Here is a 13,072-nt window from a genome sequence, read left to right on the forward strand (position 1 = left end):
ATATCTTATTCTCGGGGATGACCTGGGCATAGAAGTGTATTTTGAATGGCAAGCTAAGAACCAAAGTTTCTTTCCAACTAGGGAGTGCAAAACAGCAGCAAAACATCCCACATAGGTTTCTTATGAAAGGCTTCAAAAAGGAGGAAAGACCTTTGAATCTAATGCAACTCCGTGTTATGACTAAATGCCTGTTGAAGTTTGAGCAAAAAATCCTGGATACTATGAGTACGTTAGCCAGTAGATTAATTTGCAGTGCTGGCTGTATATAAAATGTGTCACAAGTATACAGTAGAAATCACAGGTCCTTTTTCTAGATTAATTCTAGTACAGACCGAGACTGGCAATTAAGGGGCAGGCAGAAATTCTCGACTCCCACTAGATCTTGTCTTTGTGTTTTAGGAATGGCCCAGACTGTACACAATTAACAGCAACAGATATTCTAAGAATAAGAGACAGCTTGTGCTCTATAATGCCAATCAATACCTCTCAACTCAGAAAGTAAAGTAAAGCAGCGAAGTAACTATTTGGGGGGGGGGGGGGAACCCATCCTAAACTATCATCTCTGAATTTATCCTGCCTTTCTTTTAAAACGGTTACACAAAGTGTTTCCTATTATTAAAGATTAAGTTACAAGTAGCTCTATTTAGAAGTACAGGAATTCACAGGAGGGCTTTGTTTTACTCTAATTCTGCATTTTATCCTAATTTTTACAGATTTACAGAATCTTCCCAATATGGTGTAAACGTTGCTGAACTACAACTTCCATCAGCCTTAGCTAACATAGCCAATGGTGCAAAATGTTTCAAAACTATAATCCAACAAAAAAAGAAAGGACCCTATGTTCCCCCGTCCCTCCCTTATACATTAGCCCAGGGGTGTCCAAACTTGGGAACTTTAAGACTTGTGGACTTTAACTCACAGAATTCCCCAGCCAGCCATGCTAAAGTCCACAAGTCTTAAAGTTCCCAAGTTTGGACACCCCTGCATTAGCGTCTTCAGCCTAACATTATCATTTCTAAAAGCCACTTTAGCAAGCCAATTGCATTTTCTTCAGGGGGGAAAAAGAGTTTCAAGTAATTGTAAGGATTTCAAACTTTTTCACACTTTCTTGTTTTGACTTTGTACATCGTTCTCTGGTTGACAACAACTTGGAGGTTTTTTTTTTTTTTTAATAGGACCTCTCATCAACACTTCTGCCCTTCTTTTCCCCCAAAATAGAGTTGGTTCTTTAAAGGGAAAAAGACACTGCACCCTGAATTAAATTTGTTCAGGAGTTACTCACAAATAAAGCAGCCCTTCAGTGATTAGGCCAAGCTTCACCTCAGTGGTCACCCGATGAGACAAAACAATCCATAATACCATAAAACAGCAATAAATCTGAACAGCAAATTAGACTCTTTATTGGGAGCTACTAATGCAGCTCGGAGACCAAATGTTGAAATGCTGCTACCCTGATACAACGTTGAACTACATTACAGTATTCAGTTAAGAAATTATACCCAAAAGTGAATTTTTCTCCCCGGTTTTAGAACGTGTTCTAAAGACACATCAAGTAGGGGGATTGTCTTTAAATAATATCTGTCTATCTATCCATCTAATTTAATTATACATATTGATAGTCTTGAAGAGGGTACATATCCATACATGCAAACCTCCAGACTCCGCAGACTCCATAAATAATGAACAAAAGTTAGCTACGGCTAGCAAAAGTATGCACACGCCTTCAAAGAGGCAACATTTATGCAATTTCATCAAATGTGAACCAAATGGACTTCTGCTTCCATCTGTGCATGTGTCAACCTGCCTGAAAATTGCGTATCGATCACCCGGTGCAGCCCAGAGGGAGAAGTCACAAGCACTATCTTTCTGGTTGAACACCTGAACATTAACTGTCTTGCCTCCAACAGTATTATAATAAATAAGGCAAGACTACCCAGCCCTCCGCTTCTTTGTTTATAGTTTACAAGTTTTTTTTTTTTAAAGGAAGTAGTACAAACCCAAGATTTGCCCAAGCCAACTTTTTTCTCCAATTGGAAGAGCTTTTGGCTGAGCAATTGTTGATGCAGGGTAAGGAACGCAGGTGTTGTCAGAAAACTATTTTAATTATTTACAGAATGATCATTGGAAGGATTACATAAAATACAGAAGAAAAATGTACACCTCTAACAGAAACGAGAAAAAAAATGATGTCGAGCGAACTCACAGACTATAGGATAACAAAAGCACTTAAATAAGGCAAACAAGGAACAAAAAGGGGGAGGGGAATCACAAAGACTACATGGGAAATAAAACAGAAATGCAAATTGAGGTTTTGTGTTTTTCAAATGGAAATTTTTTTTAAAAAAATCAAGATTCGAAACAGATGATGTTCCCACTAGCAAAATTTTGCTCACGCCAGCAGCCATCATTAGAATTAGTGGTGCATTCAACCTTCTCTAACATAGCCTGAAACTTGCCACTTCCACCACACAAACTTCCCAGCACTGATGGGAATGCCATCTTTGCGAAGTTTCACATTTTATCTCCTGCAATACACACTGTGTGGCTGCGTGTACAGTTTTAAATTGTGCAAGAACAGGGAAAGTTATTTTGCCTCCCTCCTCCAACGAAGGAGGTTACACTACAGCACGCGAGATTCAGTTTTGCTGCCAATGCATTTTGAAATCAATTCCCTTGCAGGAGGGACTTTCTGTTAAAAAAGGGATTTTGAGCCTTGGTTTTCAAATTCTGACCACGCATCGTTCAGCTCCATGAAGATCATTTTGGCATAGTGCTCATAGGGCTGCCCTGTAGCCTGTAAACAAACAAACAAACAAACAAAAAACTGAATTACAGTGCAACTGCAAAAGTAAGCAAACTTAACTTGCATCACAAGCAATTAACTTTATTTCTGGAGTTAAGAAGACATCCCCGATATTATTACTATCTGCGCACTGAGTTCCTATATTCACAATTTTATTTTTTTCAAAGGAGGATGAGTGCACTGAATGAGCTCTGAACTGTGTTTTTTTCCTCAGAGCGACACGATCGACCAATTTGCCCATTATAGAACAACAAGAATGGTTTTGAGTTCAGATGTCAATATGGAACCACGTGCCACTGAGGACAAACTGTCTGAATGATTTCCCCTTCCTGTTCCAGAAACAGTCAGCAGGTAGTCCTTGACTTACAACCCTTTGAAGTTATGACAGGACCTCCCCCCACCTCCGCAAAAAAATGTACTTATGATCCAGTTCCAAATATGACCGCATTTTGGGCCCTTGGCAATTAGCCCACCTATATGCCTTTTTATCCAAAAATTGGCATTCACATCTGGGTTGGGAAAGTTGGAATGGGCAGGTTGCCTTAAGGTTCTCAACTTAAGGCCTACTTACAGTCAAAAACCTTGCTCCCTGAAGCAGCCGCCACAAGAAGGATGACAGCAACTTGTCTATCTTTGTGTATATTCCATAAACCAGGAAGATTTGACCAAGCACTTCCACAATCTGCTATATGTTGTTTCTGTGGGAGCAAACTATGCTTGTTTTTAAATACTGCACACCAGAGGTGGTATTCAGCCGGTTCTCTCCGGTTCAGGCGAACTGGTAGCGGCAGCTTTGCGGGCTCTGCTCACCCACCCCGACGTAATGTGCAAGCACTGCGCATGCGCGCAAGGTGGTGTGTATGCGCAGACGCAGCACATTTGCGAACCGGTAGGGGAGGTAAGTGAATCCCACCGCTGCTGCACATTCAAAGCAATGGCAGTTAGCAGAGAGTGTGATAACAGTTTAACTTTTTTGACAATAGCAGTGTGTGTGTGTAGGGGGGGGGGGCGGTAGTCATAATTCAAAAACAAGTCATTGGCACCTTTTTTGAAGGGGGCCATTAAACAACCGGTTGTAAGTTAAGGTCTACCTGTATTTAGCATTCATGTAAATGTTCATTACTTTATCCGTTTGTGAGTATTTACCAGACACTCACCTTATCTGGATGAACGACAAGCGCTGCTTTTCTATAGTACTTTTTGACCTGGTCAGGGGTAACCAGGTCTGCCATCCCAACTGGCTTCCATTTGGTTTCACCTTCCCAAAGGACAGTGTGAAGAGTAGATAATAAAGCTCTTATGTTCCTCTCTTTTCCATCAATCCAGTCTAGAAGCTGGCGGAGGAAATGGGAAGGAATGGGAATTCGCATAAGCCAAATGCTGCACAACATTTCATTGACGCAATTTGCTTCTTTGTATTGCTACCCATAGCAATATTTGTTATCTGACAATGTCGATATGTAATGATTTAATACACTCTTTCAAACAGCCACTGACCCACTTTGCTCGTGATGAGTTCACAAATGCTTCTGCTTAACTATTATAGCACTGAGCTAATCTCCACTTAAGCTCACCACATCTTAATATACAGAAGCTTTTACACATTTGTTTTTCCTATCAATGCACCTATTGGCTCTCAAATCCAACTGTGCAACTCCTCGACTTGTTACACTCTCAGTCCCTTGTCTCACAAGAGATATTCCTTACTTTGATAGGCATGCTTTTCAGGATTTTTTCTGGCGCTGCTACTTGACTTTCTTTTCACTGAAAATGCCAAAGACAGAACCTCAGATCTCTTACTTATGCCCAATAAGGCAGGGATGTCAAACTCAGAGCCTGGGGTCCGAATCCGGCCCGTGAGGTGCTTAGATCTGGCCTGCAGGGCCGCCCTCGAAACAGCAAAGGACCAGCCTGCCAGTGAAAACAAGCTCGGGAGGGTGGGCCCCTGAACTCCATTTTCTCTGGCAGAGGGCTGCAGGAGGCCGTATCAGCCGAAAACAGAGCTTGGGAACTTGTTTTCGCTGGCAGAGCGCCACCAGAGGCACCCCTGACACGAGTGACACCAAGCTGGCCACGCCTACCCCGGCCGGCCGAGGTCAAACACAACCCTGATGAGGCCCTCAATGAAATCGAGTATGACACCCCTGCACTAAGGCAGCCACCTTCCTTCCTGTTGCACTTTTTTTTGTAGCCATTGCCTCTTATATTGCAAATTCTTTTTGCTCTGCTACAGTCCACTTCTTGGTGGAAAACACGGCAAGAATCTGATGCCAGGGGAAATGTTCATCATAAATGCTACAAACCTTTAGTTTTAGAGGATCCATATCTTTAGATAGTTCTTGCTTTCTCATCTCAGCAATGGTTCTGGGTCCTTTTTTGTCACACTTTGATGAAAAGCCTTGATTTGACAAAAGGTCTTCAAAATCATTTTCTGAAACTTTGGGTTTGTGTCCTGGCAAAGAAGAAAAAAGAAGCTAGGCATTTTCCTGTGGATAGAACATTTACACAGAAATGACAGATTTGTTATTCATTACTCATGTTGGTCATTACTGAGCCACTATTTTTTTAGGAAACTGTTGTATCTCCTTGCTCAGAAACAAATCCAACTTTTTTCAACAGGACTAAGGGAAAAATCGGTGACTTACTAGACTCCTATCTTCTTTATAAGGCCACTAGATGCTACAAGTCCATTCAATCAGTTACTTGTTATTTACATGTTTCCAGTTAAGAATCTCAGCAAAGCCCAGAAATTAATGGTGAGACCAGAGAAAATCTTGGTTCAAGAATTTCATCATAGCCCAGGGGTAGGCAACCTTAAACACTCAAAGATCCATTTGGACCCATTTCCCACAGAAGAGAAACCTTCCCGTGCCTGATTTATTTCCTGAGTGGCCAACAAAACTAGCATATGTAGTTGAATTAAACGTTCTGTTTTCTTCTGAAACTTTTCTTGGATTTATCCATGGTTGGCCTACCGGGGTTCATAAAGCTCAATAAATCGCATGCTGGCGGGTGTCACACATTGGGGGTTTTGACCAATATTTTGAGTGACAAGGCGCCGCAGCAGAGGGATGAAAGAGCCACATGTGACTCCAGAGCCGCGGACTGCTAACATCCCTGCGACCAATTCGCTCTCACAGAGAGGGACTTCTCCGGGTGCCGTCCACTAAGCAATGCCAGAGGACGCCGCCGAGGGGTAGGGCCTTCTCTGTGATGGGCCCAGCCCTCTGGAATGACCTCCCCCCCGACATTAGGACAGCTACCGATCTCCGCTCCTTCCGCACGAAACTCAAGACCCACCTGTTCCAACTAGCCGGCCTGGCCTGAATGATAACTATACTTCTAATCCCCCTGGATAATCTTAAATTTTAAATTAAGTTTGACTTTGGGTATTTTAATTGTTTTAATTGTATTATGCTGCTTTTTAACTAATGATTATTTATTTATTGACGTATTGTACAATGTTTTGTATATCTCCTCCTCGTCATTATTTGTATAATGGATTGTACGCCGCCCCGAGTCCCTTGGTGGAGAGGGAGCGGCCTATAAATGGGATAAATAAATAAATAAATAAATAAATAAATAAATAAATAAATAAATAAATAAATAAATAAATAAATAAATAAATAAATAAATAAATAACCCATCATAGCCACACAATGATTAGGTACCATCAGGTGAGTAAACATTCCCATTCATTTTCTTCTCTCAGTCTACACCTCTCACATTGGCAGTGTAACAGATCTATATTGGTGCAATTAGTAGCAGTATTCAACCCTTTAGTATATTCAGAGAATGACTAGGTGACCTTGGATTAACTTCAGTGGTGGGCTGCTGCCGGTTCAGACCGGTTCAGGTGAACCGGTAGTTCCGATGATCAGCTGCCCCCGCTCCCCCACCCGCCCTATCCTGTCCTATATTTCCTTCTTTCTGGCTCAGCTGATTTGCGCGGCACAGCTGATTTGCGCGCCTCTGCTGTTCTACTTACTGGGGCTGCCTTAGATGGTGAGCAGCTGACCTTCAAATTGCTGTATTTTGAACGCTTTGCACAAGTGCGTTAGGCGTGTGCCTGCAAAGCACACGTGTGTGTGCAAACTGTACAACCAGCAAACTGGTTGTTAAACCAGTTGCAGCCCACCACTGATTAACCATTATGGAAGATGTGTTCTGAAGCTGAGAGCAACTCAGTCCTCTGTTAAAGCAGGAATAGACAACTTGTAGTACTCCAGCTATTGTTGAATTACAACTGTCAGCAGTCCTCACCAATGTTGAGCAAAGGTGAAGGATGATGGAAGAATTCCCAGCCAAAGAAAAAAGTTTCATTCTACTGGCTGGAAAAGGCTCTACAGGCATTTACCCTCCTGGAATTACCTCTGCCCAGGATAATGGAGATAAAGAATATCCCTTATACTTTCTTTAAATGAAAAAGAAAAAGTTCTGTAGGCAATCCTCATGTCCAACCCATCAGCTTCCTGGACAAGCGTAAAAGGCCCTTCCAATTGATTAAATACACATATTTTTAATAAAGAGAGAAAAGAAGGCATGTTCATAAATTTAGATGTACACTCCTTAAATTGTGAAAGCTGGAGGGCTACATAAATCAATTTGATTGTGCTAGAATTGCCTTCCTGGGCCTAAATAAACTCCCAGCCCACTTTGTAGAGTCAATCAGATTTTATTAGATTTAAATTCCAAATCCAGAGCAATTTGGGCAGCTCATAATAATATAATACAAGCACAAAATATAATATCAGCATCTGCATAGACAACTCAGTACACACTCAGAGAGAGAGAGAGAGGGAGGGAGGGAGAGACAGAGAGACAAAGAGAGAGACAGAGAGACAGAGAGACAGAGAGAGAGAGAGAGACAGAGAGAGAGAGAGAGAGGGAGGGAGGGAGGGAGGGAGGGAGGGAGGGAGGGAGGGAGAGAGAGAGAGAATGAATCAAGTTACAACATCCACTCACGTCCATTTCACCATACAGAAGCATAGAGCAAACTTGCCCTATGCAGGTCAAGCAGATCATATTCAGCCATATAGTGGGGGCTCCCCTCTCTGATGTAAATTAAAAAAAGAGATAGGAAATGGAGGAATTTGGAAGTAGGTATGCTCTATTTCAAGGGATAATACATTTTGACTATGTGAGCAACCTAAAAAAATAATAATCTTGGAATCAGGAATTTAACTGTGCTGTCTCAGCTAGATAGTGAGAAAAAACCTGTCCCCTTAAAGTTAATGGGGATTTCCTGCCAGTTGAAATGTGTAAGGTAAAAGATTATGGTCTAATGCAGTGTTTCTCAAACTTGGTGACTTTAAGTCCTGTGGACTTCAACTCCCAGAATCCCCCAGCCAGCATAGCTGGCTGGGGAATTCTGGGAGTTGAAGTCCACAGGACTTAAAGTCGCCAAGTTTGAGAAACACTGGTCTAATGCAAGCCTGATGCCATGTACTTACCAAAGCCGGGGACTCGGATGCCTCTCTCCTCCCGTCCTCCAATTACACTAAAATTCACAGTGTAGTTGGGTTTGGGTTGTGTGCCCAACTTGACTTGTTCCGGAGGTTTGGGCTGGGGTGAAGGCTGCCATGAAGTGCCGGTGGTTTGTGGCTTGTTTGTTTGCCACTGAGTCCCTGCTGGTTTTTGAGCTGACTTGGGCGCAAAACCGCCAGCTGAGAATCCTCCACTAGATGTTCCTAGGTAAGAAACAATTGGACATTTTAATAAACTAAATTGTGCTTCAGTCAGAAGGGAAACCTTTCCAAGAGCAATTCTATCACAAGGTTAGTAAGAAGGGTGTTCTTAAATGTAATTCAAAAGCAGCACCCTGAGCCAAAACCATTAATAAAAAGAATAGCAAGATCTTTCAACAGTCCAAACTGCAAATATCAGTGACTGCAGGTACTGGTATGCTATACAGGTAGTCCTCAACTTACAATGACAGCTGAGCCCAAAATTTCTGTTGCTAAATCAGACAGTTTTTTGCTCCATTTTATGACTTTTCTTCTTACAGTTTTTAAATGATTTACTGCCATTGTTAAAAGTTAGTCACACAGTTGTTAAGTGAATCTGGCTTCCCCACTGACATTACTTGTCAAAAGGTCGCCAAAAGGGATCTCATGACCTGGGGACACTGCAACCATCATAAATATGAACCAGGTGCCAAGTGCCCGAATTTTGATCATGGGGATGCTGTAATGGTCATAAGTGTGAAAAACAAAAGTCACTTTTTTCAGTCCTGTTGTAACTTGGAAGAGTCATTAAATGAACGGTTGTAAGTCAAGGACTACCTGTGGTCTAAGCTACCCTGGACAGACACAATATAAAGGCTTGCAGTAACTCTTAGTGCTGATCTTTAAACCTAAGTTAAATGGTGGAAAGCATATAAACTTTCTTTCTGTGAGAGGGAAGGTCAAAAAAACAGACGGCCAGGTGCATGAGCTCAAACTAGGAGAAGCTACTGGCATCACACCTGTTTGCGAATACAACCTCAAATGCCACCAGCCACCCCGACAAGAAACTGAACAAAATTATGGCACATACCAAAATGCATGGCCAGATTTGTGAAATTGCAAGTTGCTTGAATATAAAAGAATAGAGAAAGGGTATTCATTTTTCAAAATGAAGGGTGACTTATAATTGGCATCAGATTTTTGTAAGTGAGGGTGGCACATGTTCCACATTTAGATGGCGTATTTAGAAGTAAGGGTAGCCAACGTGGCATCCTTCCAATGTTTGGACTACAGCTTTATCAGCCTCAGCCAACATGGCCAATGCCAAGGGAATGTGAGCGGTGCAGTTCAAAATACCTGAAAAATGCCAGTCACCCACCCTCACGGAATAATAATCCTCATACTAGTGTTATATTTTTATTACTTTGTCCAGAAAGGAAAAATGCACGGTTGCACAAAGAGAATAACAGTCTAATAACAAAACCATCAGGTGTCCTGTGCTGATCTGGCAGGATACAAATGTAATAACTAGTGTGTAGTTATTTGGAGGGGCAACTTCTTTTGTATCTCCTTGGGATCCGCTGGACGCGTTCCAAATCTTTCCTGAAACATGAACAAGGAGGATGGAAAAGAGAACTGGGACGTAGTCCTTGACTTACAACAGTTTATTTAGTGTCCGTTGAAAGTTACAAAGGCACTGAAGAGAGTGACTTATGACCGTTTTTCACACTTACAAACACTGCAGCCATCCCCATGGTCACGTGATCCAAAATCAAAATGCTTGGCAACTGACACAAATTTATGACGGTTGCCGTGTCCCAGGGTCGCCTTTTGTGACCTTCTGGCAAGCAAGGTCAATGGGGGAACTAGGTTCACTTATCAACCGTGTTACCAACTTAACAACTGAAGTGATTCACCTCACAACTGAGGAGGTCGTAAAATAGGACAAAACTCACTTAACAAAACGTCTCGCTTAGCAACATACATTTTGTAAAACCGTGGTCGTACGTTGAGGACTACCTGTGCACCGTTTATTTTTGTGGCCTTTCTAGAGGCGTTACAATGCTCCTGATGTAAGTCAGCCGGCGTAGTTTCACAGAGGACTCTGGAGGGCTGTCATCCAATTACTTTCCAAATACCCTGTTCAACTGTCAAGCAGCCACAATGACAGGTCAGGCTGCTCCCTCTTCTAACTCAATTTCAGGTCTGTCCCACCAGTCTGTCACATTGGCCCTTTCCCGTACCTTTTGCACGGATTCCAGTTCAAAAGGTGGGCTAGACTCAGCTCTCCATTTTTTAAAAATTAAAGGGCAAGATGAGCCTCCAAGGAGCAGCAAAGGATGAAAAACAACAGCACCAAATTATTTCACAGAGCCGGGGGAAGCTCCTCTGGTAGAGAATCGGAGTGAAGGCTACAAACCGTAGCAGCAGGTGGCTGAACTCCCTGAAGCAGCAGGTGGCTGGAGTCAAATGGAAAAAGTACCCTTAAAATAAAAAGGAGTGGTGAGTAATGACTATGGCCTTTCATTAGTTTTATACCAACACTTACCTGGAAGGCCACTTCTCAAGTTTGCAAGGTCAGCAAAAGGGTCAAGATTTTGTGATTTTGCTTGATTGGAGGAATGACCCAAGGAGCCACTCGCTGGCCCTCCTGTTGTGAAAGCTGTGCCTGTGCGGTAGTAAATGCAAACACTTGGTATTTTTTTTTTCTTTTTAACAGCAACTATTCATTTTGGGGGCTGTTTAATACCTTTTCCAACCACAGCCAGCATCCACTGGCTTTTCTATAGTTTCCCCCCAGTCTGTATGTATGTTGGAGTGTTGCCATTATTGTAATCCATGTTAATAGGCAGTTATCAGATTGAATATATGAAAAAGGTAAAGGTTCCCCTCGCACATATGTGCCAGTCGTCCCTGACTCTAGGGGGCGGTGCTCATCTCCGTTTCAAAGCCAAAGAGCCAGCACTGTCCGAAGACGTCTCGGTGGTCATGTGGCTGGCATGACTAAATACCGAAGGCGCACGGAAAGCTGTTACCTTCCTACCAATATGGTTCCTATTTTTCTATTTGCTTTTTTACATGCTTTCGAACTGCTAGGTTGGCAGAAACTGGGACAAGTAACGGGAGCTCACTCCGTTACGCAGCACTATTCGAACCGCCAAACTGCCAACCTTTCTGATTGACAAACTCAGTGTCTTAGCCACTGAGCCACTGCGTCCCTATGAATATATTATATTGAACAACACATAGCTTCCACATGTAATTATATGAGAAAAGTATCATGCTGGTATTGGGCATTAGGTAAGTGTATGGAAACTGCTGTCCTTCAAGCAATCCCTTGGATACCATGAACAATAGCTGTGCCATCTTCAACCTTAGGAAACTTAAACATAATCTCAGCTAGACTTCTTAAACTAGTATATAGGGATGCGTGAATGTATGTGTAAGTGAAGGTTTTAATTCAGAAACTTAATGTCCATTTATTTCTGTGTGTCCCAACTCTTTGAATAACTAAGAATAACAAGACCAGAATTTTTATTAGGACTCCCTTTTTGTGAAATTCCTCAAAACCCCCCAGGTAGCATCCAGAAGCAGAGACACTCCTAATATTATGGGATCCATTAACCCATGATTGCTGTGGAAGCAGTTTCGGTAGCAGATTAAATGATATAATTAGCGAAAATCAACCATGTTTTTATAATGCAGGAGAAGGGAAAATACAAGCCAGGGTAAAGCATCTCAGCTCAGAAAGAACCTTGCTCGTGTAACTTTGATTGACATTGAACAAATCCGATTGGCACACTGGATTAATTTGCTTCCTTACATTGAAGGATTAACAGAGATGCTTCACAAGGGCGATTGCTCAGTTTATTCTTTAGGATACAGGTAGGGAAGCTGTAGAAACCAAACTCTTTTATTGACTATGCATGATACTCTACTGTTCGATTCATTTCATTCTAATTTCCTTTAATGACCAAAATAAGATGTCATGCTTCATCTTTGATTTTCTTGCGTGCTGCTGGTTTTATCTTGAAATTGTAGCAGCAGTTCAAATACAACAACAACAACAACACATATTTTAATTCAGAAAGTCTATTAAGACCACAATGAGAAAGAGTGCCAGAAAGCAAACTTGGCAGGGCATAAGATATGGACCAAGGTAACCAACTGACCCTGCCTGCTTATGCCTGAAATTTTCCCCATCCACATATAATGAAGTTTCATTTCCAGTTCTAAAACACATACAACTCTAGGTGAAGGCTGTTGCCAATTCTCCTTTTAGTACGCATCCACCATTTAGGTCTGAACATATTCTACAAATTGCAGCAGAATGGAATGTTAGCAATTGCAAATGTTAAAGCTTGCTGTCCTTTGCTATTGCTTTTTAAAAACAAAATCCAAACTGGCCATACAGCCAAGGGTTTCCTTGCAGGTATATAGTATTTTAAAGACACTGCATTATAAAGCTGTCAGGTCTCGCAATGCTATCTGATGCTACTATTAGCTTTGCCTACTTGCTTTTAGCAGCGAAAAATGCAAGCGACAGCCTCATACCATACCTTCCAAAGTTGATTTCTTAGGTGCTGTTGGGACAGTGCTGTCAGTCCAAGAATCCCAGCCACCTAAAAGGTCTGGCTGGCTTGCCGAGGAAGTTATTTTAGGTGGTTCTGGGGCCAAATTGCCTAAAAGGACATAAATCAGAATCCATACATTAGGGTAAAGGCACGCAAAAAATTGCATAAACTTACATCCTGCAGATCAAGAGCTGGTGCAGTGGTTAGAATACACTCATCATCTTCTTTTAACGACCCCCTAATCCCTT

The 13,072-nt window shown here is 42.0% G+C and overlaps 1 protein-coding gene across 4 annotated transcripts in view; it reads right to left on the bottom strand.

Annotated features, from left to right (window-relative positions):
* Positions 1-2,083: 2,083 nt before the first annotated feature.
* The window catches only part of GAK (cyclin G associated kinase), a 102,107-nt gene continuing 91,118 nt past the window's right edge, over positions 2,084-13,072 (bottom strand). For 2 of the 4 annotated variants that reach the window (XM_081945176.1, XM_081945174.1), the window contains 6 exons: positions 12,810-12,932; positions 10,799-10,918; positions 8,257-8,493; positions 5,107-5,255; positions 3,961-4,137; positions 2,084-2,794 (listed from right to left, as the gene is read on the bottom strand). In XM_081945176.1, the coding sequence (XP_081801302.1) occupies positions 2,693-2,794; positions 3,961-4,137; positions 5,107-5,255; positions 8,257-8,493; positions 10,799-10,918; positions 12,810-12,932 (908 nt within the window). In that variant the 3' untranslated portion in view covers positions 2,084-2,692. The remainder of the gene's footprint in view (positions 2,795-3,960; positions 4,138-5,106; positions 5,256-8,256; positions 8,494-10,798; positions 10,919-12,809; positions 12,933-13,072) is intronic. The other 2 variants (XM_081945177.1, XM_081945175.1) reach the window with 1 other exon arrangement.

The sequence above is a fragment of the Natrix helvetica genome (genome assembly GCF_964273705.1).
Source record: "Natrix helvetica genome assembly, chromosome: 2".
Taxonomy (NCBI): domain Eukaryota; kingdom Metazoa; phylum Chordata; class Lepidosauria; order Squamata; family Natricidae; genus Natrix; species Natrix helvetica.